Source organism: Balaenoptera physalus (assembly GCF_965194825.1).
Source record: "Balaenoptera physalus genome assembly, chromosome: 8".
NCBI classification, from domain to species: domain Eukaryota; kingdom Metazoa; phylum Chordata; class Mammalia; order Artiodactyla; family Balaenopteridae; genus Balaenoptera; species Balaenoptera physalus.
This window is the reverse complement of record NC_138887.1, coordinates 121,867,827-121,893,906: the sequence shown is the minus strand read 5'-3', so window position 1 is coordinate 121,893,906 and position 26,080 is coordinate 121,867,827. Positions and strand designations below refer to the sequence as shown.

Below are 26,080 nucleotides of genomic sequence, written 5' to 3'. Positions count from 1 at the left end.
AGGTAGGAATTAGGAGAGAGTGCCGCTGAGTCCGGCTGGGCAGCGGGGACGCCGGCTGGCCGCTGCGAGTCCTGAATGTCACTGGCGTCCAGGGTCTGAAACGCTGCCCTGCAGGCTTAGAAGCCTGATTTTGGAACATAAGCCTGAAAGCAGATCTGGCTCACAAGAAGGTTCTCACGAGGGTGCTGTGTAAGTCGGAACGACTGTTAACTTGCGGCGGTGAGGACGGTGGTCGTGTTTCTGGCTGGATGCTTGTCTCCGCCTGGCCAGCGGGCTCACTCCACCCGAGCCTCTGTGAAGCCTGACAGCAGGTTTCCTGCCGGCTTCACCTGCTGCCACCTTGTAGGAGGGGTGGACCTGCTACAGACACTAGGCTGTGGACCCCAGCACCGGCTCCCTGGGGCCCTGTTTCGGCCTGTGCTTCGCTTCCGCTCTTTCTTGCCTTGAGGGACTGTATCTCATCCCTTCCCCTGTCTACAAACTTTTTTCCCCTCAGACAGTAGCCTGGAGTCTGTTATCAAAGTGACTTCACACGTGTTGTGTGGATTTCCTAGCGCACCGTGAAAGGGCGGCCTCGTTACCGCGCTCGGGGCGCGCAGGCGGCTTCCCCAGACCACTTACCGCAGTGCTTCTGAAGTCCAGCGACCCCGCAGGCCCCTTTTTGCAGCAAATTTTTTTTTTTTTTTTTTTTTTGCAGCAAGTATTTTGTAATACCCCCTTTATGATCCCGAAGTGAAATTCTTATGTACAGTAACATCATATAACTTGAATATATATTTGTATTTATATATAAATTGCCCAAACTGAAATGTAAAAAAGAAGAAAAGAGGAAAACAGCCAACAGAAAGTCTGCATTTCAGTGTGTAAATACCCTGGAGGAGGGGGTGTAGAATCACCGCGGACCTGACCCTCTGTCCCGCAGATGCAGGTGCCAGCTGCGAGGTGACGGTGCAAAACGGTGACCCATCCTTGCTGAGATTCTGGGCCAAACAGCGCTGCCTCCTTCATCTTACACTGAAGTTGTATTCCCAGGAAAGTCAGTCTGTAATACGGCTGCGTAAAAGCAGCCATCACCCAGCTCCGGCCGTGGTCACCATTCTCCCAGTCTGGCTGAATGTCTCCCCATCCTACTTCTCCCTTTGGCTGTAGAATTTAAAACGACTCCAGGCATCCTACTCTTTGATCTCTTTCCGCATTCCAGCCTGCTTTTCATTTGTGGCAGCACCTATACTGTCCAGCGACTGCAGTGTTGCATTACAGGATGGTAGAATTTTCCAGAACCCATCCAGCAGTTTGCGCTCATTCCAAGATAGTGCTGGTAGACCCTCGAGTTCTTGTCTGAACCTAGTAAGTCTCCTACTGGGGGCTGCTGTTGGTAGTGCGGTCTGTGTCCAGCCGAAGGCGGAGGCCTGGTTCTCTTAAGTGCATATCCCTTGGCCTTTACCTTAATGTTAAATTTGACAAATACTTTAAAAATTTAGGCATCCTTTTGCCCAGGGACAGTTTATTTTTCTCATATTTGAATTTTATAGATGTTTAAAACTTGCTTCTTTAGGCACCAAGATTTTTAAAATAATCTTTTTTAATGGAAATATTTTCCTCAGTGGCCTTGGGGCCTCTTAATTATGCTGACTTTCAGCAGTGAATTTATTTTAATATATTATTATCTGCCTTTGGGATAATAGCTGCTTATTACTGTGCTTTTCTAGCTCTCCGTTTCTGCCTTATTATCATTAGTGTGTCCTCCTTCCTAGCTGCGTTATCTTATCTAGACTTACCTGAGTGAGGGCCGCGGGGAGCCAGTTCTGCTTTACTGCTGCCAGCCCCGCAGTCTGCAGCCGGGACGCGCGTGCTCGCTGCTCCCCAGCCCCCAGGGACAGCTTTCCAGGGTGCATGCTGCGTGCAGAGTCTTAAGGGCTGCCCGTCCGGAGTGTGAGCTCCTCCGGTCGTGGGTGCTTCCCTGCCACGGGACGCGGGAGGAGCCGTGCCCCCACCCTCCGAGTCGTACTGCAGTGCGTTGACCTGGGCTCTGAGGCTCCCGCTGACGTGAGACACAGGGGTGGCCGGGAAAACCGGTCTCAGGCACGCCGCCCTGGTGCTCCCACGCCGCCGGGGAATGGCGGAGGGCTCTGGTGTCACTGCTGGGAATGAGGCTCGGCCCACGCGAGGGTGTCCTGAATGCAGGAGGAGTGGTGGCCAGTTCCCTCCCGTCCGGCTGGAGCCTCCCCAGGACCGCGAGAAGCGAACAGCCCCTGGAGACACTGCGCGTGGAGACGTTGCACACTCCCTTCCAGCTTGGTGGCTTCATCCGCGAAATTAGTTACACACTTGGCAGAATTATCAAATCATCACGGAGTGATTAGCCCAAGTAGAGCCAGTCTTTATTTTATAAAATGTGTAATATTTCTATGCTCTTTCACAGACGTTACACTAACTTATAAACTTATGCTGAGAAATTGTTGATGTTACCTGAAAAATGAGGAAGGGGGTACTTTGATTTCTAAAGTTCTTTCAAGGTGTATATGATGCATGAGAAATGGATGTGTATGTATGTTTCAGGTGGCTGAAGCTTCTGGAGGTCAGCTGGCTAAATGGGTTATTACTGTATTTTTACATAGTAATTCTGTGAGGCAGAGCTATCAGGATAATGATTAATGTAATTTTCAAAATTAAATGTAGAAATAATAAGATAATTTTTCAAAAGTGTAAATTACCCAAAAAGGTAGTAATTAGTCTAAGGTTTTATAATTAATCTGAGTTTTGCAATTCATAAAAAGATTACCAGACAGAAATTCTTTCTGTGATTTACAAACATTGTATCTACTTGGCTTCACTGAAAAAAAACTCACGAATTCATACTTGACTGGATTCAGGACTCCAGAAGGAAGCGTAGGGGGGCTGTCTGTACCTCAGATGGGGTAGGGAGGGCTGTCAGTTCCCTGTCCCCCCAGTTGTGAGGACAGAGTTTCTAGCCGGCCTAGAGGCTTAAGCAGTAGAAAGTGTGTAAACCTACAGTTTAAATTTCCAGGGACTTCCCCAGTGGCGCAGTGGTTAAGAATCCTCCTGCCAGTGCAGGGGACATGGGTTCAAGACCTGGTCCGGGAAGATCCCACATGCCGCAGAGCAACTAAGCCCGTGCGCCACAACTACTGAGCCTGCGCTCTAGAGCCCACGAGCCACAACTACTGAAGCCCATGTGCTGCAACTACTGAAGCCCGCGCGCCTAGAGTCCGTGCTCTGCAACAAGAGAAGCCACCCACCACAATGAGAAGCCCGTGCACCACAACGAAGAGTAGCCCCCGCTCGCCGCAACTAGAGAAAGTCCACGCGCAGCAATGAAGACCCAGCGCAGCCAAAAATAAATAAATTTCTATACATAATAATTTTTTAAGATCTGGTAGTGTTTCCTTCTATAATTGGGCTTTTCACCTTGGGCGCTAATAACTAATGTTCCACTCTGATGTTTCTGCTACTTGAAGACTCGTGATTGTAATCTGGATGCTGTGTAATCGGTTGTAACAGAGCCTTTAATTTCTAGGAGCAGCACTAGTAACATGATGACATTTTGAATATGAGCTGGAACTGTGTTTTGATTTGCGTTAATGTTTTCTTTTTCAGCCTTCGTGGGTGATTCTGTCCGTTCAGTGTGGAGCTCTTCTGCCGTATCCTTTTTGGGGAAGGGGGGAGGGAAAGGATGGGTTTAGTACTGAAGTGGTCATCACTTACTGAACTGACTCATTAGTCAGGGGAGGTGGTGTTGTGTTCAGTCTATCCCTGCTCTTTCCATCCTGTGTCCAGTTGTATGTACCTGATTCTTGTCATCACCCCTGGGGGGCCGGGGCGGGGTGGGGGACCAGCTGTGTGGAAGCAGCTCTAGGCTGGGACCCAAGGCCCAAGTTCTAGTTCTTCTGCGACTTGGCTTTAGGATCTCGGCTGGTCTGGACTTCAGTTATGTTATCTTTGAAACAGATGGTTTTTGTGGTGTCTAGTTAGATGGACTATTTCTAAAATTCTAAGGCTGTGTGAACCAAATCATGAATTGTTTGAAAAATGAATTGGAGAAGAGAACATCAGGACATTTTTAGTTTTATATCATGCACCGTTATTCTTTTTAATTACATTGGTTTATTAATTCAGAACTCATGTTGATCACCTGCTGTGGGCCCAGTTCTGAAAACAGTGGGGTCGACAGGGCCTCGTTCCTGCCCCCAAGGAGCTGCCCCGCACTACGTGTTGGTTCATTCAGCGTTTCCTGAGTGTGGCCCTGGCACTACCCACCCCACATACACACTGACACACACACACACGACACACACTGTGCTGGGAGCAGGAGTGAGCCCTCTGGAGCCTGCTGTTCCGTGTTCTAGGCCTCATAGTCGCTGTTTTCACCCTGGAGGTGTGACGCTTCCCTGCAGGGTCATTCCAAGCGTAATCTGATTTTGGAGATCACTTCTGTTAAGGTACCTGATACTATGCGGTCATGATGTTCTAGCATGTTCTAGCGTTAGACCCGGCAGAGGAGATGTTATTTACCGTGTTGTGCGGCTCTGCCAGGCATTTATTACTGAATCGATGCAGATGGAGGGAATCTTCCTGTATTAAGTATTTATAGGAGACTTCAAATAAACAGAGAAAATACCTCCTTCTAAGCAGTTCTTAGAGGATGTGCAGAACTTCTGGCAACTCCAGCTCAAAAATTCTAAGATTTCTCCTCCACAGTCTAAAGAGTTAAAGGAAGTTGGTTCCTGGTTTGTTTGTGGCTTTGGTTTTTTAGGAGTTTGAGTTTTCTTTGTTTGTTTTCTTTACAAGCACAGGTGAAAAAAGACTGGGAGTGGAAGGGGTGTTTTTGAGGATAAGAGGCTAGTTTTTCCTGGCCTGGCTCGTGTACTCTCTACACAAGGATTTCCTGAGAAGTTGTCATTTTGTTTGAGCTCTTACTGCCTGTCCCAAAGAAGGTTAAAGGAACAGAAAGAGAACTCCTGAGACTTGGTTAGGCAACACACTCTTAGCCTTTGTTCATGTTTCCCCAAGTCTTTGGAAGTAGGCAATCCCTGAACTAAGGTAGGAGGATGGAAACAGAGCTTGGATGATGGGGCTGAAGGCGTGACGTTGGGGTCTGAAGAGCTCAGGGCAGCCCGGCAGGCCCGAATCTCTATGAGGTTTTCTCAGACCTGTGTAGGAGACTTCCAAACTGCAATAGAATTTTCAGTCTGATCTTTTTTCTTAATTCACCTATCTCAGGAGGTGTACTTTTCTCCTGTAGGGAAAGAGAAGTAATACTTTAACCCTTTTGAATTCTAGACACTCCAGATTCTTAAAAAGTCATGTTTGCTTTGAATAGACCGTAAAGTACCGGCACCTAGAGGTCATGCCTGCGTATGGAGAGCCCTGTGCCCAGTGTCTGCACTCTAAGCTCTCAGAAAACGTGTGGAATGAATTTGAAAGTCAGAGCTTTAGAATTGGGAAGAATCTTGGGAGTTACGTATTCTGACTTTTGTTTTAACAAAGGGAAAACTGGAGCTCAGGGTTGTCTTGCCCAAATTCACAGAGTTCATGATGGTAATAAAACTAGAAGTCACGTTCTTTTACAAAAGATTCTGTTGTGTGACAGAGTAATCATGTTAAAGTAAACTTAAGACCTTCAATTTGCTTTTAAAATGATCACTATGCCATGTGTGGTTGTGTACATGTATAGGCATGTGTGTGTTTATATATGTGTATATAGTTAGATGTTTTTTCCATGAGTATGTTGTGCCCATTTTATTGATGATATAAGTGGAGAGATTGGATTTGAAAATGCACTTTACGGAAAACCTCTCAGTTCTTTCTGTGCTGTCAACTTCTCTTTTTTCCAGTCTGCCCTGCACTCTTCTTTGGTCAACTTAAGTCTGTCTCTTTCCTAAATGGATTGAATGGGAAGCAGAGGGTGGGCAATGTCCAAACGGGCCAATAGGAAATGTCTCTTAGTGAAACAGAGCTTGCATTAATCTCATCTCATTGGAATCTTAATAACTGTAAAACAGAGTAAATGGCTTTTCTCCGGAGTCATGTCAGATTTTCTTTGGAATCACTGCCTGCCTCTCTCAGGTAAGCATAGTACAATTAGTCTTGTGTTATTTACACATAACAGTTCTGAGTTTTTATATGATCGGATTTATGATGTATTTGTAAACCAGTGTTATTTACTAAACTGCATATTCACTATGACCTTATGACACACTTAAAATGATTTAAATATTCATACTTAATCTTAAGATTTAGAGCTTTAATGGGTGAAAGTGGTCTTTCTAAAGGATTACAAAGATTTAAAACTTGAATATGAAAACATAGTAAAAATGAAATTAAAAGATGACAAGGAAAATTCATTCAGAAATAAAGGCAGAGAATTTTATTAATAAATAAGGGGCTCATGCAGATCAATAAAAGAAAAAAATAAGACCTCAGTAAATAAGGCAGAAAAATGAATTTACAACTTTTTATAAAGAGGAATTACAAATAAGTATAACAAAACATTTGATACACTTTATAAACAAAGACGTGAACTTTTTAATAGCGCTGAGATAAGATTTTCTGCTTATCAAATTTGTAACAGTATATTCGGTGCTGGCGGAGCTTCAGACAAGCTTCCCCTCCCCCGGCAGGAGTGCAGTGGTTTCCTAGAAAAGTTGAGCCGGGTCAGAGCCATAAAATAGTCTTTCTGCTTCCCCTGCAGTTCTCTTGTGTTTAGAAGTTTATCCCAAATTGATAGAAATGAGGGCAGATTGATGCATGAAGGTGTTCAGCGCAGCTTTATTTATAGGAAGGTAAATTTGGAAACACTCAGATGATCCACGATTTGGAAATGTTTAAGAAGCCTGTTCTGTGCATTTACGTAGTAATCTAGCTGTGTAGCCCGTTGTGAATTCTGTTTTATGAATATATGTAAAGACATGGGGAATGTTTTAACTGGGGAAAAAGCAGGATATGACATAGTTATGTACAGTATTACATCAACCAAATATAATATATAAGAAATATCTGTAAGAGGGACCAAAATGTTAATGGCATTGAATTCTGGGTAGTGTGAGAAGTGAATGTTTAATATTCTTTTATGGTATTCTGTCCTCTCAACCCCCTAGGTAAAAAACCCTCAAACTGTAGACAGTTATTATGAAAAATCAAGTTGGTGTTGGTTTAAACGCACTTGTTAGATTACATGGAACAAGTAGTAGCCATTGGGCAGGAAAAAGCACAGTTCAGAGGGCTCCCATTTTCTCTGACCTCATAGGCCTCATCCCTGTCTGTAGTTCTTAAGGTGATAGTTTTGAGGAGGCGTTTAGTCTTCCATCTCTGTGGAAGCCTTTGAGAAAGGGGTGTATCAAGAATATTAGGTGAGACGAAAAGGAATTTGATTATAATCTTGCCTTTTTCTTACACCTTCGTAGTAGAGGATTACGGAACCAGGTAATATTAGTTTAATATTGTTAGATTATCGGCCAGACTCAGCTTTTCGTACAAACCGGTATCACCATGATCCCTTCTCTGTCCAAGCAATAAGTAAAATTAATTTTGTTATTGTGTTTTTGTGTCTCTTGTAAATTCTGAAAGTTCTTTAAAATTATAAAATCCTCTCTTTTTGTTTTTGCTACATTGATTTAATAGAGATCCTTGAAAAGTTGGCTTTATTCCCCCTTAAGAACCAGAATTTTATTGGTATTTGTATTTTTCAGCATTTTTCACATCTTAGCCATAAATGTATATTTAGATGATCTTTAAAGTTGGCTAAGATGAAAATCTTTTCATGATGGATACTGTGGTTACATGTAATTTTTATTGTTTATACTTCTCTGTATGTTCCAAATGTATAATAAATATCAGAAAAGTTTTTTAAATGAAAATATTTTATTATTCCTTATGCATAAACACAGTGTACTGTGGCTAAAATGTAAATTTTGCATTTGATTATATTTGTACTGATTAGATTTCTGGGTTCATGATTCAGAGCCCGCTATCCAGAGAGAGAGGAAGAAGCCGGGGCAGGGAGTCCTGTGGGTATTTTCTGGGATCAAGGTCATAGTGACGTGGTACTTAGCGGACCTGACTCAGGAAATAAAAAAGAACATCAAGAGCATGTGAATTTAAAACAGGGTTTAAAATTAGGGGTTAGACATGATTAAATATTAACTATGAGTTTAGCACTGGAGAACCTTTTAGTCTTGGAGAGAAATGGAGCTGAGATTACATTTAACAAAGGTTCCGGCATATGTAACAGGTTATTATGCAGTACACTTAACATCTACGGTTTTAGTGCACATGGCACACATGCAGGATGTGCTAAATCGGGGGCACGGGTGTTGGGGTGTGAGTTTAGAGAAGGTGGCGCTGGTGTAGACCGTGGGATCAGGAAAGCCTTGGTGGAGGCGGCAAGATGTGAGGGGCCTGAAATGACGGGCAGAACTGGAGCGGAGCCGGATGGGGGCACAGAGGCTCGTGCGAGGGGACCGGCCTCAGAACAGGCCGTGTGGCTGGGCGGAGGGGAGAAGAACAAGCGCGCAGGCAGGCGGGCAGAGAACACGGGAAACTCGATAAAGTAGCCGGCTGTTTCACTCTTACATATTTAATCTTGGATTGCAAACACAGACGTTTACGTCAGAACATTTGGAAAACACAGGAAAAAAGCAGATTAACATCACCTGCAATCTTGTAGGTGGAACTGGTCTGGGAGCTCTCAGCAGGACAGAGAGGGCAGGGTAAGGATGGGAATGTGGGCAGGAGGGACAGTCACAGTCTTTAGACTTGAGATGAGGACTTGGACTCAGGTTAGCACCGTGTAGAAGAAGACGGCGTGGACCTAAGGAACGGATGGGAAGCGGAAGGTCTTGGGGACTTGGGGAAGCTGTGCAGAGAGGAGCCGGCGCTCACAGGGGCCTCTGCGTGCAGAGCCTGTGGCAGGTGCTCCGCCGGAGGCCACTGGTCAGATGACTTCCTTTTCCAAATTAGGGACATCGCCAGACGTGGGAAACAGAGAGGACCTGACTTCTGAGGGAAGATGATGAAGTCGGACTGAAGCCCCTCACTGTCCGAGTGTCGGGCGTGAGGGGCTGAGAGCTACTGCTTCGTTGCAGAGGGGCTAGAGAGGGGAGCAGATAGGAAGAGAGCCTCGAGTAACGTGTGGGGTTAGGGAGATCTGGGGAGAAAGGGGACTTGGAAGTAGACAGAGGTGGTACCGGAGGAGGGGTTTTATGCTTAGGGACCGAGAGTGAAGTCAGACGTAGTGGTTGGTTTTATTGCAGGGACGGAGCAGGGCCCCAGGGAGCAGCGCGGAGCGACAGTTGGTGCCCCTCTGCGCTGCTCGGTGAGCCGGGAGTGGGAAGACGGCAGCGCGGGGCTCTGTGGCTGGCACACAGGCTTAGGGGTCTAGGTAGACCTCGGGTTCTGGGCTGAGGAGCTACAGGTGAGGTCAGCGGAGGAGGAGAACGGGGAACCGTGAAGGAAGCAGGGGGGGCACGCGTGGGCGTCTGGGAAGCAGCCCGGCTGCAGGTGTTTCTCCGGGTGGGGAGCGGCTGGGCCTGGAGTGGACCAAGGCGGACGCAGCAAGCGCTCTGGCAGAATTTTGTAGCCTTTTAAGCACATTCGTTAGGAATAACAATCAGAGTCGGTATGATCTTTATGGGTCAGTTACTGCACTTATTCTCACAGTTTGCCACTCGTGACGGTGAAAAGAAAGCTCTGCTTTATTTGAATAAAGATCGTTCAGCTAAGACTGGGGAAGGCTTTACTTGATACTAGTTCATACGAAGAAGCCCTGGTTCAGAAAAGTGCACTGGGGACACTAGTATTTTGTGGTTGCTAAAAAATGTGAATTCAGTTGTGAGACATACTAACAAACGTATGTTCAGTGTGCAGCTAAAGGACTTCGGTTCACCAAATACGTGAGGATGCTTTGTGACAGGTACAACGCCCAGGGGTGCGGATAAATGAGGATACAGGATCCCCCCCCGGGTGAGGGCCCGGTCCAGAAGGGGACTGTAACATACGCGGAGGTGGAGCGGGTGCAGGGTGTGGGAGCAGCACCAGGAGGGGCGATCACGACGGTTAGCCGGCACCCAGTAGGCCTCTGGAGCAGCTGCACACATGCACACGGCAGGCAGGCAGGCAGGGCTCCGGCGCTGTGCGAGGACTGTTTGCTCGGCGGTTCTCAGTGACCTTCTGTCTTTTCCCGTCAGGGTGTTGACACAAGCTGGAGCTCTTTGTTGGAGTCTTCCAGAGCTCTCCAGGGAGAGGTAGGGAAGGGAGCTTGTGCCAGCAGAAGTTGGGAAGCACAGACATCACCTGCCTTCCTCTGAGCCGGTACTGATGCAGGCTGAGACCTCTGTTGTGGTGGGCTGGGTAGGTCGCGGGGGCAGGTTGCGAGTCTGATGGAGAGCCTGGCCAGGGTCCTCGTTTAAATCTCGAAGACTAAAGAGATCAAAGCCCTTTCCATTCTGCATCTCAATCAACAAATATTTCTTGACTGCCTACCCATGTGCCTGGCACTGTGCTGGGTCCTGTCGAAGGTACCAAAGTGGAGGACGTGATTCTCACCTGAGACTCTAGGCTCCAGTCGGTAGGGTGGTAGCTCGTAAGCAAGGCGGGACGAGGAGGAGCTGGTGGAGCCGCAGGCCAGGAGCGTCTGGCGGGGAGACCTGGAGAAGGAGGGCGCCCCCGGGGCACAGAGGGAAGCCTTTCCTGGAGAGGGACGCGGGTGGAGGTGTAGCCTCTGCTCGGACGGTGGTGCGCGTTCAGAGGGGCAGCTTGCTGTGGGAGTGCAGGGGCCGCGGGCGCTGAGCTGAGGCTAGGGGCGGGGCACACACAGATCAGGAAGGCCCGACACACCGCCTGGAAACTTCCAGACCTTAGCCGTAAGGTGTTGAGGAGACATCCAGGCTTTCTTAGCTGAGACCATAGATTTGTAGTTTAGGAAGATTACTTTTTAAAAAAAAGAAAAACAGTTTTCCCCAGTTATAAAATTAATGCTCTTGCAAATTTGGAAAATACAGAAAAGTATAAAAATTAAAATGTCCCCATAATCCTGTCACCACTAGGTAACTATCATTAACATTTTGGTGTGGAAAGAGCATTCTTAATTATGCTGATACAGATTCATTGAATGAGCTGGTACGCACATTCAGTCATTTAACCCAAACGTACACCGATGAAGAACCTGATTCTCAGAGGTTTTCCGAGTTGCTCTTAGCTGGAGTTTGGCGGCCCTGTGTCCATTCCAGGCCTCCCTTCTTCCCGATGTGATGTTCTTTCCACAGCAACTTCTGTGCCCTGTTGAGACCCGGGCCAGGACCCAGGCCAGCAGGGTACAGGACTAGAGTTACTGCCGTCAGTGAAATAAAAATAATACCTAACTGATGGGTGACCAGTCTTTGTGATAAAGGCATATCTAGATTATGGGTTTTCTTTCGTTTTAAATAAAGATTATGTAATGATTCATTAGAGTAATCTGTATTATCACGTAATTAAATCTCACCTCCAAAGGCTGCAGGATATAAATGTTTTTGTGAAAGTCTCTAAGAAAAATAACATCTTCTGATCCAGTATCCTGAAATGTGACACTGACTTACTAAATTAAAGAGAGATAAAATAATGATTTTTAAAGTGATTTTGTAAATTAATGTGTTCTTGTTAGTATTCACAGAGTAGTATGGAATGCAAAATAATTTCTGGGAATATTTGTAAAATGGAGAGTAGCTATAGAATGTTAGATTTTTGGCTGGCTGAATAATGGCAGTTAACAAGGAAAAAAACATGCTGTTTGTCAACACTTTAAAAAAATTAACTTGAGACAAAGTTCAGAAGTCTTAACCATAATTCACAATTTATAATAAGTTATCTAGAAAAAAATTGACTTACAGGATTATTTTAGGATTAACACCTTTATTTTTCTTAAATGTTTCTTTTGTCTCTGAGACGCTAAAATTTATTTTTTAGTAATTACGTTTGGTCGTAACCGCCCTTAGAGAAGCAGTCTAGAGCAGTGGGAAAATACAGCTTGGAGCCGGGTCTGAGTTTCCAGTTACTAGCTGTCATTTCTGTGAGTGTGCAGCCCACCACCGGGTCACGGGGATTAGGGGTGGACGCGGAGCCCTTGGCACAGTTCCTGGCACAGAGGAGGCAGGCAATAAATGGTAGCTGGTCGGTTGTTGTAGTGAAACCTGTTGTACCACGTGAGCCGTTCCATCTGGAGTCTCCACTTCATCGCTCAGCAAGCATAAGAATTGTTCCTTTTATGCTTGCCTTATTTTCTGTGTGTTTGATACTTACGTTTTCCCCTGAGCTTACGCACCACTGTATTTTTACCTTTTATTTTATCCATTTCATACTTAGTATTTATTTGTTATCCATTAATTATTAAGGAGTTCCTTAAATATGATTTTGATACTGTTGTATTTAAACATTTTAAAAAATGACACAGGTGGAAGATAGAGTGGTGTACTAGTTCTTTTTCCTATCAGTTTTGTTATAGAACGAAATAATCCTCCATTCAATCTCTGGAGTGTGGATATAAGTATTTTTCAGTTTACTTGGTGACAAGGCAAAAAAAGTGACGATTATAAAACTTACGATAGGAGTAAAAGTTTTTATTATAACAAGCAAATAGCTAGAAGCTCATCTGTTTTTCCCACTAATACCCTTAGGTTAATTTCATTCAGTAAGGGAGAAAGTAGATAAAGCAAAATTGTTATGATGTCACAGAGTATTTTAATCATAAAGTGAGCAAGTAGGTAAGCAGAGGTGGAGCTGCCTGATGAAAGCTTGCTTTCTGGTTCCTGCCAGGTGTCCCCTGAGGACAGAAGCGCCCTGTGGGCCATGCTCACCTTCCACGGCGGGGGCTGCCAGCTGACTCTCGACAAGAAGTGCACGCACCTGGTTGTTCCAGAACCAAAGGGGGTAAGCGTCCCATGTACGTTCTCCTTTTTTGAATGTGATTTAAGTATTCCCAGTAATCAGGTGTCTTCTTTGAACTTCGTTTAAATTAACCGGATTCCGTTTTACAAAAGCTGATAACATTAGTTTATATTATTTATACACAGCTTCATTCCACAAAGGATGTGAGATGATTATAAATTTTGTTTTGAGCCAGATGTGACTTCTAAATACAAAGAAATTTGGGTTTATTTCATGTTGAAAATAAGAGTTTTTTGAATCTCTAAGAGTTTCCTTTTACGTCCACTGAAACGTCAGTTCATTTTTGTGACAATACGTATTAGTCCTCTTCACAATTTTTTAAAAGGCTTGTACTGAGGATAGCTATAAACATGCATTTGGTGAAGCTCTCAGTGTTCTGTCCTTCTTAATAATCTGGAGTATTTAAAACTGTGTCTATCTCCTTAAGCACAGGGCTCTTCTCTCTAAGCACTGGAGGGCCGTAGGGCTTTGGGGTCCCAGGTGGGGTCCCAGGTCACCAACTTCAGTCTCCCGGGACTTGTTAGAACCGCAGGCTGTCCAGCCCGCCCCAGACCTAGTAAATCAGAACCTGCCAGGGAAAGGGGAGCCCGGGGACCCTGAGGCACATGAAGTTTGAGAACGACCGTTGTGTGGAAATCAAGCTTTTTTCCTTCCATGAACAATTATTTATAAGTTTGAGAATTAAACCTATTTATAGTAGGAAAGTCTTTTGAGTAGCTGATGTTTCCACATGTCAGTCACTACCTCCTCTTTTTGTTGCCTTCAGTCTGAATCAACGCTGTGTGTGTTTCACCCGAGTGCACTGACTCACAGGAGGGGTGGGAGGCATGTGGCCGGGCCTGGGCGGCGGGGGTGTGGAAGGCTGACACACCCACCTGCCAAGAGGGTCCCTTTCTAGGGCGTCTTTGAAGCAGAGGCAGCCCGTAAATGTGTGCTGTTCCTCATGCTCATTTCCCGACAAGAAAATAACCTGTCAGCCCATGAGTTTGGTTGTAACTTAGTAAGCTGCACAGTCCAAGGGGAGACTCTGAAAATTTGAGGTGAATCTTAAAATCTACTTGAGTAAAAAATTATATTTTACATAGCAATTTAAGAGATAAGTAATATTCTTTGGTTAAATAGTGTAGGGTTTCTTTTTATATCAGTATTCATTTATGGCTAAAAATAAATCATTTGATTTTAGGTAGCTACTTTAAGGGGAATGAAGTCTTTATAACTTTTAAAACTATGAGTGAATACTTCTGAAGAGTCAAATTATAATTTGAGGCAGCATATGAATAGAGTGGATTTGTCAAACAGACTAGCTGACTACACACAAAAAATAAATGGCATGTTTAAAGCAAATTCATTTTTTTGCATTTTTTGATAAATTTATGGAGAAAATATATAAATGGCATGATGAAACTATCCTTTGTATTCTTGAATATTTTAAATTGAGAAGAATGAAGGAATTTCATAACAATCAATAGAAAAACAAAGTAGGTTGATTAGTCTTTGGAGGAGGGAGCTGGTTTCTGGGTGTAAATACTTCACCCCCGCTGAAGGCTGAAGGTGGAGCTGGGGAGAGACCCTCGGATCCTCCAGCCCGGCCCCCTGCCAACAGCAGGAATTGGATTTAGCATAGGGCCCCAATTATGTGTTTTCCCGAGAATTGCTGTTATCCGAGGCTTTAGAGCAGGTGGGTCAGACTCTGTCGGTTAACCGAGCCATGTTTCCAAGCTTGTTTATTTTAAAGCTGTTTTATCACGTAACTCTCGTTTAAGATTCCCTGCTCATCTCCCTTTCCCTCGGACGTTCCTTCCTTTCCGCCCTCTACTGCGCAGGAGCGCCCTCTTCCTGCCTGTCAGCGCCCCTGCCCAGTGCCCCCAGCTCACTGCCCCAACTAGACCCTGCCAGACCCCGCCGTGCAGCGAGGCCTCCCTGCCCTGTGCCCGCGGGACTTGGCGCTGGGTTTCTGTTGTATTCCCGTTGCATGTTTAACTTCCGTCCAGAACTAAGTCAGAAGCCTCGCTAGGTCAGAGAATCGTTGCGGCCTTTGTGTCTTAGGTAGAATGAGCTCGATAAACACTCGCCCACCTGACTGAGGAGCGTCCCCGCATTCCCAGGACTGCCTGTGGCCCTGAAGGTGCCCCGTCCTCAGTGACACTTTGCACAGAGCGGCAGTCAGTGACAACCAGATTGGACGGCAGGCCGCCTTGCATTCCTGAGAGTCTCTCGCAGGATTCCTAGCTGTGCGTAGCGTTATCTAAAGTTGCCTTTGTAAAAGCTGATTCGGCAGACCTGAGGCCGTCCTATGACCGTTGATACACGGTTCGTTGTGTCTCGTGTTCTCTGTCTAAAAGGGATGTGAGCTTCTCCTCTGGGTAAAGTGGCAACAACAGGAGCTGTATCCCTCTCCTAAAGTTCTTGCTTCGAGTGCGTACTTCTAGGAAATCTGATAAAACTTGCAGTTTTGTTTGTGTGTGTTTGTGCTTCACCCGCAGGAGAAATATGAATGTGCTTTAAAGAGAGCAAGTATTAAAATCGTGACACCCGACTGGGTCCTGGATTGCATATCTGAGAAGACGAAGAAGGATGAAGCACTTTACCACCCTCGTCTCATCGTTTATGAAGAGGAAGAGGAGGAGGACGAGGACGAGGAGGGGGTGGAAAACGAGGAACAAGATTCCCAGAATGAGGGCAGCACAGACGAGAAGTCGAGCCCCGCCAGTTCTCAGGAAGGCTCCCCCTCGGGGGACCAGCAGTTTTCACCCAAATCGAACACTGAAAAATCTAAAGGGGAATTGATGTTTGACGATTCTTCAGATTCGTCCCCTGAAAAACAAGAGAGAAATTTAAACTGGACCCCCGCGGAGGTCCCGCAGTTAGCGGCGGCGAAGCGCAGGCTGCCTCCCGGCCAGGAGCCCGGGTTAATTAACTTGTGTGCCAACGTGCCGCCGGTCCCAGGGAACATCCTGCCCCCCGAGGTCCGCGGTAATTTAATGGCTTCAGGACAAAACCTCCAGAGTTCCGAAAGGTCAGAGATGATAGCCGCTTGGAGTCCAGCTGTGCGGACGTTGCGAAACATCACTAACAGTGCTGACATTCAGCAGATCAACCGGCCGGCCAACGTAGCGCACGTAAGTCACTCTTTAAAAAACGAAGATTTAAATACTGGATTTTACAGCCTTTTTAAATATTTATTTTATTGTCTTCTGCTTCTTCAGGACAAGTAGCTTACAAGCAGTATTTATTTGCCTGAGAGCGTGTCCTACAGTCTCTATCTGTGTATACGTACAGATATACGTATTTCAGTGTCATAAATGCCGTGTACGAGAGGTTGACGGCGGGCACGTAGTTGGAGACCTGACTCTGCTGAGTTGGCACCAGGACGCCAGTGGCGGGCGCTGTCCCCAGACAACGGCTTCCACTCTTGCTCAGTTTCATTAGCAGTGGCAGCAAGGAGAAGCCTGCAGTCCGCCAGCTGTTCCTTGTTTGCTTATACCGAACTTCACGGTAGACAAATAGCGTAACGTAAATTATTTCATTTGTTGACGAAGCCTTAATTTTAATGTACAGTTTTGTGATTGGAGCTTGTTGGTACAGGATGGACCTTGAAAGTTTTCGTAAACGTTTTCCACTTGAAGACGGAGAGAAGGTGGTCGGGTGGTGTTTTGGCCCCCGTCTGCGTATTTGTGGGCCCTGGAGGCAAGGTGGTGAATGAGACAGACGGGCCCCCGCCCTCCTTTGAGGGGGAGCAGACCGACAGTCAGCATAGGTGTTTGGAAGGCAGTAACAAGGGGCCGTGTATTATAAGGGCCGCTGGCGGAGGAGGCTCCTTAAATTAAGTGGAGACTCAACTCCAGGCGGCCCTGGCAGAACGGAGGGCAGAGCTGCGGGTGAAGGGGCGGCAGCTGTGGAGACCCTGGAGTAGGCGTGACCTTGCCGTGTTCCAAGGCAGCGGTCCCCAACCCTCCTGGCACCAGGGACCGGTTTCGTGGAGGACAGTTTCTCCGCGGACGGGGGTGGGGGGGTGCAGGCGATGGGCAGCGGCACATGAAGCCTCCTGTGCGCGGCCCGGCTCCTCACGGGGCATTGGGGCCCCTGTTCTAAGGGAGGAGGGTCAGTGAGGCTTGAACGTAGGTGAGTGGGTGGAGGTTGACACGCAGGGTCTTCTCTTCCGTGTAAGGAGCCACTGGGGGATCTGGTCGGTGGGGGGGCCAGTAGCTGCTGCTTATCACGAGTCGCAGCACCACAATCGAGTCTGATGGCGGGGGTGGTTTTAACGAGTCTTTATTGGTTGAAGATGCATGAAAAGTGCTCTTCCTCCCCTCCCTCCCTCGGGTTCCCAGTGACCAGCTGATAGCGCCTGGTTCTCGCGACGCCAGACGGGTGGCATCCAGAGAAAGGCGGGCAGAGTGTGTGGCGGGAGACGGGGCTCAGGGATTTCGGGGGCAAGGTTCCGACAGTCGACCCGAGATTCTGGGAAGACGTGTTACCGCAGCCGGTTAGGAGCCAGTGTAAGTTGGCGACCCCGGCTTGGGCCGTCAGCGAGCGTGAGCCCAGTGGAGTCTGGCCCAGGCGGGGAGGGGGCCGTGGAGAGCAGCCCTGCGGTGACAGGTACCTGGCAGCCCGGAAGGGAAAGCAGTTTTGGGGGTGCGGTGGCTTTGGTGATGAAGGCGGAGAGCGAGGTCACGCACCAGTCACTGACGGGCCGCGTTCTGCTCAACACGTTTAGTTTGGCCCAGATAATTTAAATTTGATTTGTTTGCCCAAATCGTGAGATTGTCCGTGACGATGGGGTTTCTGGGCTCTCTTGAGAAGTGGAGGGTGTCGCAGAACGGAGCTGGCATCTGAAGTCTGGATGGTGCCCGTCCTTCAGGGCTGAGCAGCAGCTGCGCCCCATGGAGCGGGGCTCCGTCCGTGTGCTCACTTCCCACGCGCCAGCCTTCCCGAGCTCTGTCCCGTCACGCTTTGTGTTAACCCACGGGGCCTGGAGGTGAGTTTGAGTCTGAAGGGTGATTGGCAGCGAGTGGCTGAGGGAACGAGGAGGAGGCCCCTGAGATGAGGTGGTCAGAGAATGGCAGGGCCAGGCCTCGCCCGACGGTGTCACCAAGGCTCGGGGAGAAGGTGGAGCCCAGGAAAAAGTGGGCACACCTGTGGGCACCTGGGCCCGCCTGTCAGCACCCAGCTCTGTAGGGACCTCGGGGGGAGCGAGGAGGTGGTTGGAAGCCGGAGCACGCGGGGAGGGCGGGATGCGGATGCCAGGCCAGAGGCAGAGCGGAGAGAAGATCAGAAATTGGGGGCGGGGGAGGCTGGAGGGCCAGCTGGTCTGGAGAGGAGACCTGGGCCGTCCAGGGGGCTTGCCCTGCTGGCAGGCGGAGACCCACGTGGGCGCTGGGAGGACGCCGGGGCAGGTGTGCAAAGCCTCTTTCCCCCTCGTCGGCTGAGGAGCTAGGAGTGGGAACAGGACGGATGTGCGGTGCTCTCCGTTCGCTGGCGGGTGGAAAGCACCGCGGATCAGTGACTGGCCATTTCTACTGGATTCCGCATTTTTCAGATACAGTGGATGTTGACTTAAATCCCAAGTTCCCTCCATTCGGATGTAGAGGTAAACTCACCTCATTGGAAATGGAAATGCTGACTACACAGGGGGGCTGGGCGTATCTCTGCCTTTGCGTCGTCCTGCAGGCCAGACCTCCGCAGAAGACGGACCTGGTCTACTCAGCCGCGTGCAGACGCGGGACCAGTTCTAGCGAGGGCATGGTTTTGATCACTAACGAGAACCATTACGAAGAGATCCTCTGAGGGTTCTTCAGCGGTGTCAGAACACTAGGACATTTTGCTGCTAGATGTGAAGAAAATGAATCTGGAAATGTCAGAAGTAAAAGATCTGGTTTAAAATTAGATCAGGGGGTTGAGGAAACATAGCAACCATCAAACTCCTGTTTAAATTGCAGATTTCTGGAGGTTAGGAGCCGTGTGGTGTGTGTCATGCTGTTTTATGTAAAACGTCGTGGCTCTCGGTATTAAGCAGTTTAGATAATGACTGTGACAACCAGGAGGGAAGGATTCAGACTCGACGTTCACTGAAAACTGTAGTTTGCATGTGGCGAATTACGTGCCCAAGCAGTTAAGAACCTTTCTTCTTCGATTCTTCAGGACTAACATAGGTTCTCAGCTAGAGGCAGATCAGAGGGTTGAACAAGCCATCTGATGAGTGTGCACGGTGTGCTAAGGGGCACCTCACCCCCCCTGGCCTGCCGGGGTGCCCGCTCCCCAGCCGGGCTGGCCAGGTGCATGCACGGCTTTCCAGGCCGTTGTCCACCTTTCAGCCCGGCTGGGCTCTTGCCAGCATCTCTGTCTGCTCTCAGTTGCCCCCCTGTCGCGTCCTGGCCTCCCCCAGCCCCTTCAGATCGTGGTCGCCACGGAAGGGGCCTCCAGCTGGGTCCTGGCCCCGGGCTTTCCTGCCGGCCCACCTGACGCCATCACGAGCCCCCTGAGCTGGGGGGCAAGCAGCACGCCCCGGGCAGCAGTCAGGTCAGCCCTGGTCATGACGGCAGACAGGCAGGCTGTTTACTTCTGGGGGTGAAAAAGTAATATATGGACAAAAGTTTACATTTTAATGGCGCCACAGGCTGTAAAGTGATGATACCTCCCTCCCACCCCGACCCCGTTACCCCTGCGCCAGACCAGCGTCCTTCGTGTGGGCGCGTGGCCCATCTGCAGATATCCAAGTGGGGTCCCCTCCCCACTCCTGCCTGCTTTTTTATGGAAATGTTCATCCCAAATGCTGTTCCGTATACTTGGGCAGGGATGTGGTGGGGTTCATTTCTCCCTCCACTTTCCTGGGTATTTTTTAATACTTGCATAGAGAAGAACTAGTTATCCTGTTAATTACAAACATATTGAAAACTTTTTTTCCTGCTCAGAGCTCAACTTGAGGAGTTTTTGAAGTACCCAAAGAGTCTCCTTATAGAGATGTCTTACCTATAGGGTGATTTCAAAGACAGATGTACTCAAACCCTTGAGTTTAACTTATTTCAATTTTAATTTGTTTCACCACTAAATCCAAAGTCTGTTACTCTTTCAAATTATATAACCTTTATGTTTTGGAGTCTGTTTTAAGTGCCAGACACATGTCAAAAACATATTTGAGATTTTTGTATAGGTTTTTGGTTTATGTGAAAGTTGCATTTCTGGAGTTTTATTTAAATGACAAGGATGTTTTAATAGGGATAAATTGTATCGATTGACTTTTGGTAAAATCTGTTTGTTACTGGTTTCCTTGACCATAGGAAGTTGGCTTCCAATTTTTGTTACTTGAGCATGTTGGGAAGATTCATCATATGACACGTTTCTTTTGTTACATCCAGCACTGCGCAGGGTAGTAAAATGACAGGCGATCTGACGCTCAGTGAGCTGGTGTCTCCTGCTTCCCCGTCCTGCCCCCTCCCGCCCTGCAGCTTGTTCAGCTCTCGGCCGACTTCTGTCCCTGGGAGGGAGGGTTCACTCAACCTCGGCTGGCTGGCGGTGGTTCTCTAGCTTGAGGTGTTCTGTCCCACGTGCGGAGCTCCCATCACCTCTGAGGAAGGCGAGTACACCAGCTGTGCTGAGGGGCTCTCGGCTGGGGGAAGGTCGACCACGCGAGCAAGCCTAGTGCTGGTGTCTCTTCCGCCCCTCTTCCGTGTGGCAGAGCAGGACGACCGCAGACGGGAGGGGCCGGCGGCTGCTCTCCAGGGCCGCTTGTGTCCCGTGCCTTCACTCGGCTGGGCTCTTTGCGTCCCCCTCTGCCGGACCCCTTGCTCCGTTGGGAAGCAGCAGCTGTGGGAAGGAGGCTTGGGTCCGGCTCTCCAGCTGCCGGTGCCTTCGTGGCCGGGCAGGAGGGGGCCCTGGAGGGACAAGGCCGCGCCCCGGGGCCGGCGAGGTCAGTGTGGCCGGACACCCGTCCCTCTGCTCTAGAGCACGTCAGCCACTTGAGCTTGTGTCGGTCAACTTTCACTCATCAGCTTATTCCATTTCACTTAGGTTAGTTTCACATTTTGGTGAAGATGTCTCACAATATGAATTTATCTGCTTCACTGAGACTGGTGATGCTTAGTGCACAGGAGACGCCGGCGGTTGTGTTTGCACCGTGTGGTTAGCGAACGTCTGGCTGACGGCGTGTAGGGCGTGCCGTTGCCCTCCTGACGAGGGCGGGGAGCGCCCGCCAGCAGCTGCTGCTGACCGCCTCGCCTGATCTCTGTTTCCAGATCTTACAGTCCCTCGCAGCTCCGACGAAGACCTTAGAGCCGCAGGTGAACCACGGCCAGCAGGGCCACGTGAACGCAGCGCTGCTTAGCCAGGCGAAAGTGACCCCGGAGCCGCATCTGTCGCCGCCGCCACCGCCGCCGGCCCCGCCGCCCGTCCTGCACCTGCCGCCCCAGCAGGCCCTGCAGCTCCAGCAGCAGCCTTACCCGCCGCCGCCACCGCACCCGTTTCGGCCGCCGCCGCAGGCCCACCAGCCTCAGTTCCCCCCGCAGCAGCAGGCGCTGCAGCACCAGCTCGCACACTTGCAGCAGCTCCAGCGCCTGCACCAGCAGCAGATGCAAACGCAGGCGCCCCAGGCCCTGCCATGCCAGCCGCAGCACCAGCTGTTCGGACACGACCCAGCAGTAGAGAGTTAGTAATGTGGTTTCTTCCTTTTTCTTCTCCCAAAAGTCTCATACTTACTTGGAGAGTGTTTGCAGGTAGGGTAAGGATTCATGCCAAAATAACTCTTAGAAAACGGGGAATGGGGGTCTCGTTACCTAACAGAGGATGTAGTTACGAGGACGGAACAGTTAGATTTCTTTGGTACTTTGGGACGCCATACCCTGAAGTGAACACTGGCGTCTATAGAACATCAGGCCGCCGCAGGGACCAGCTCGGGATGCTCAGTGCCCAGGCAGGAGCCATTGGTTTCATGTTCTCGGTCACTTGACGTAGACAGGCGAGCAGCTATGTTTGCAGCAGTGTGCCAGAGGTCCTCACCGTACTGGTGGATACGTGATGGTCAGGCGTGACTCGCTTCACATGTTCATAGTGAACTCTGCAAAATGAGCTTGCTTATGTTTTGTGCACACATTCATGGGGTTGGGACTTTAATTTTTATGATTCTTTTCTAGTTCCAGAAGAAGGCTTCTTACTGGGATGTGTGTTCGCAATTGCGGATTATCCAGAGCAGATGTCTGACAAACAGCTGCTGGCCACCTGGAAAAGGGTAAGGTTACTGAGACGCAGATACATATACATATACATATACACATACATATGATATCTGAAGGTGTTATGGGCATTTTTATTAACACCCCCCAGGACCTTGAGCAGATCCGCTGTCTGGGCTTCAGTTTTCCTAACTGTAAGGGGAAAAGGTTGGACTTTCTTAAGATTATTTTCAGTCCTGAAATTCTGAGTGGCATGGATGACTTGTGCATAACCGGGGGTGTGGGAAGAAGATCGGGTTTTGGTGCCCTCGGGTCGGGACCCTGGACTTACATGTACCTGTGTCATCTCTGTTCTCCAAAGGCGAGTGGTTGGAAGGGACCTCAGAGTCTTCTAGCCCAGGTGTGGAACTGAGTCCGTTGATTGATTTATTAGTTTGCACAGTGGCCTTTAAAGAAAAGGAAAAGTAAACACTTTCTCTTGCAGTGCCACAAATCAAAATTGAGTCCAATTTTCTTTAAAACCATGAGTTTGTGTGCTTCAGATGCATCTTCGGTGGGCTTCCCTGCAAGCATTGTTGGTGTTTAAGCCCCTGCCGCGTGCCAGGCACACTGTCAGACGCAGGGAACGCTGGTGGCTGAACAGGAGCGAGGAAACCGTGAGACGGGTGGAGGAACAGCCGCACGCTCAGGTGGCGGTGAACAGCACATTGGGTGCGGGAGAGCCTGGGGAAAGGCGCCAGCCGGGGCGGGTGCTTGTTAAGCAGAGGACCCCGTCTGTGAGGCTGAGGCCGAGTAAGAGTTCAGGGGAGGGAGGGGTCCCAGTGGAGAGAGTGGCGTTGGCACGGCCGCGGGGCTGCGGAAGGGGCGCGGCAGAGGGAGAGCACGCTCCGGGGGCCGGGGTTAGGGTCGGGGTCCAGGAGGCATGGACGGCCGGAGACCAAGGCCAGGCCGTCCCTTCCAAGACCCGACTTACCTGGCACGTTGTAGGAACTGGAGTTTGCTCCCCATTGTCTTGAGAGCGTGTGGAGCGTGGGCAGGTGCGCGTTTCGCTGTGAGATGTTGGGCACGGGAGGCCGGGGAGGTGGCTGGGCTGGGCCTTGGTTGGGAAGCGCTGAGCACGCGAAGGAGGGCAGTCGCCAGGGGCAGGGGAGGAGACGCCTGTCTGAGTTACAATGGTGGACATTTTTTTTTTTTTTTAATTATGGAAGTGTAGGGGGTAATGATATTTAGAAACTATCCCGAAAAAAAAAGTGGAATAAAATTCAAAGATAAGAAGAGGTTTGCTTTTGGTTTTGGGGGGTTTTGTTTTTGTTTGTCAGTTAAAGGGTTAGTCCGAGAGGTCCAAAATTAAATCCTAGAAGTTTGGGAACAGAGGAAATGAAGGCAAGAAAGTTGAAAGAAGGTCGCTTACAACTGAAGGGCGTTTCTGCAGATTGAAAGGAGAGAAGAGGGCACTGTTGGGGCCGCCGTGGAAGCTCAGTGTGTGAGGGCCGCCGGGCTCAGGGCTGAGGAGGCTACCAGCGGGACCTGGGCGGGTGTCTGGCTCTCAAAGGCAGCCCATGATTCCCAGCCTGGGATGCCATATCCAGTCCGTCAGTCAGGTGGGACTGTGGGATGAAGATATTTTCGGACTCCCCCAGTCAAAAACTGTGCCTGCCGTGTGCCGTTCTTACAAACGTGCCGTGCCAGCCAAGAGGAGGGTGTGGCCAAGGGTGGGGCGTGACCCAGAGCTGGGAAGGGATTCCGAGGGTGAGGGTGCGGGGCCGTCCAGACAGGCGTGAGAGCGGGTGGAGAGGGACCAGCCAACCCCGGAGCGGGCGGCGGCCTCCGGGAGGGACGGCACGGGGTGGAGGAGACAGGTCACCGGAGGGGCTGGACCGTGTTAAGCAGAGGTGACACTGCGTTCGTCTTCTGTTGCTGTGTGACGACTCCCCCGAGACTCAGTGACTTGAAACAACGGACGCTTACTACCCCGTGGTTCCTGTGTGGGCCGGAAGTCCTGAAGCGGCTTAGCAGGTGGCTAGAGCCCTGGCCCCCAGGAGGCTGCATCTGAGGGCTCTGCTGGGCTGCAGGAACCGCTTAGAATGCCGCCCCCATGGCTCTTGGGGGGCCCACGCCCCCGCCCTGGGCCTCTCCAGGGAGCACGTCTGCTCAGCATGGTGCCGGCTCCCCCGTGGCTTTGCTGAGGCCGCGTGCCATCGCCCGCCACGCTCTGTTGGTCTGGCCCACGCTCCAGGCCGAGTCCAGCCCTGGCCCCTGGAGGGAGGAGGGTCAGGAGACATGCTTTTGAGCCAGCACGTTGCATTTCTTTGAAGAGTCTGGGAGAGAAATAGTGAAAGGTACCTGGAAAGCTAAGAAGAAGACAGGTGAGAAGGAGGGGAATGAGGCATTTGTAAACACCAGGGAAAGCAAAAGTTGGTACCAGAAAGGAACTTCGTCCTGGCGGGCTGTGATAGACCAGGTGGCGAGGCGTACCGTATCAAATCCCAAAGGCTGATTGAAATAGGGACTGTGATAGAACCAAATTAGGAAGGTGCACGTGTGTGTGTGCGTGTGTGTGCGCGCGCGTGCGCATGTGTGCGTGTGTGTGTGTGCGTGCGTGTGTGTGTGTGTTTTAGTTTCTGGGGGGAATGTGGCCTCCACAGTAGGAGGTTGGTAGATAACACCTAAATCTAAAAGACAAAGAAATAGCATAGAATGTATTAGTTAGAGTATATTAATAATTACCAGAAGAAAGAGTTAAAGAGCTGGATATGGCAGCCTTAGGGGAGTGGAAAGTGAATGGGATAGCAAACTGCTGGTTTTGTCCTGGGCCTTATTAAACTATGTTTATGCATCACTGTAATCAACATAAAAATCAAATTTTAAAAGTAGTAAATGGAGAGGAGTGGATCAAGATGGCAAAGGAGTACAATGTGGAGCTCGCCTCCTTCCACAAATACGTCAGAAATACATCTACATGTGGAAACTGTTCTCACAGAATATCTACTGAATGCTGGCAGAAGACAGCGGACTTCTGAAGGGGCAAGAAAATCTCCACGTCACTAGGTAGGACAAAAGAAAAAAAAAAAGGAGAGAAAGGAATCAGGATGGGACCTGTGCCCCTGGGAGGGAGCTGTGAAAGAGGAAAGGTTCCTGCACCCTGGGAGGCCCCTCCCTGTCAGGGAGATCAGCCGGGACAGAAAGGGAGCTTCCGAACATACAAAGAAGAACTTACACCAATCCTTCTCAGACTCTTCTAAAGGACTGAAGAGGAGGGAACACTCCCAAAGACCTTCTGTGAAGCCACCATCACCCTGATACCAAAGCCAGACAAAGACACTACCAAAAAAGAAAATTACAGGCCAGTATCTTTGATGAACATAGATGGATGCAGAAATGCTCAACAAAGTATTAGCAAACCTAATCCAACAAAACATAAAAAAGATGATAACACCACGACCAAGTGGGATTCAGCCCAAGTTCACGAGGATGGTTCAGCATACACAAATCAATCAGTGTGATACACCACACGATCAAAGGAAAAGACAAAAACCGCATGATCATCTCAATAGATGCAGAAAAAGCATTTGACGAAGTTCAACATCCATTCATGATAAAAACTCTTACCAAAGTGAGTATAGAGGAACCAAAACATAATAAAAGCTATTTATGACAAACCCACAGCCAATACAATACTCAACAGTGAAAAGCTGAAAGCCCTCCTGCTAAAATCTGGAACAAGACAAAGATGCCCTCTCACCTCTTCTATTCAACATAGTTTTGGAAGTCCTAACCACAGCAATCAGACAAGAAATAAAAGGGTATCCAAATTGATCGGGAAGAGGTAAAATTGTCATTATATTCATATAACATACATACAGAAAACCCTGAAGACTCCACACAAAAATGAATTCAGCAAGGTAGGAGGAGGATACAACATATAGAAATCAGTTACATTTCTTTATACTAATAATGAAATATCAAAAAGGGAATGT

The 26,080-nt window shown here is 48.9% G+C and overlaps 1 protein-coding gene and 1 long non-coding RNA gene across 5 annotated transcripts in view; one reads left to right on the top strand and one right to left on the bottom strand.

Moving 5' to 3' along the window:
• Nucleotides 1-26,080, top strand: part of PAXIP1 (PAX interacting protein 1) — a 48,494-nt gene that overhangs the window by 3,868 nt on the left and 18,546 nt on the right. For 2 of the 4 annotated variants that reach the window (XM_082473768.1, XM_082473766.1), the window contains exons 3-8: nt 3,619-3,662; nt 6,024-6,087; nt 12,808-12,921; nt 15,423-16,058; nt 21,171-21,579; nt 22,065-22,159. In XM_082473768.1, coding sequence (XP_082329894.1) covers nt 3,619-3,662; nt 6,024-6,087; nt 12,808-12,921; nt 15,423-16,058; nt 21,171-21,579; nt 22,065-22,159 — 1,362 coding nt within the window. Of the gene's footprint in view, nt 1-3,618; nt 3,663-6,023; nt 6,088-10,205; nt 10,330-12,807; nt 12,922-15,422; nt 16,059-21,170; nt 21,580-22,064; nt 22,160-26,080 lie in introns of those variants that run through there. The other 2 variants (XM_082473769.1, XM_082473767.1) reach the window with 2 other exon arrangements.
• LOC309666397 overlaps nt 22,027-26,080 on the bottom strand; it is a 44,188-nt gene continuing 40,134 nt past the window's right edge. The window contains exons 10-12 of the long non-coding RNA XR_014267070.1: nt 24,075-24,421; nt 22,441-23,710; nt 22,027-22,149 (exon numbers count right to left, since the gene is read on the bottom strand). This is a non-coding gene — a long non-coding RNA (uncharacterized lncRNA). The remainder of the gene's footprint in view (nt 22,150-22,440; nt 23,711-24,074; nt 24,422-26,080) is intronic.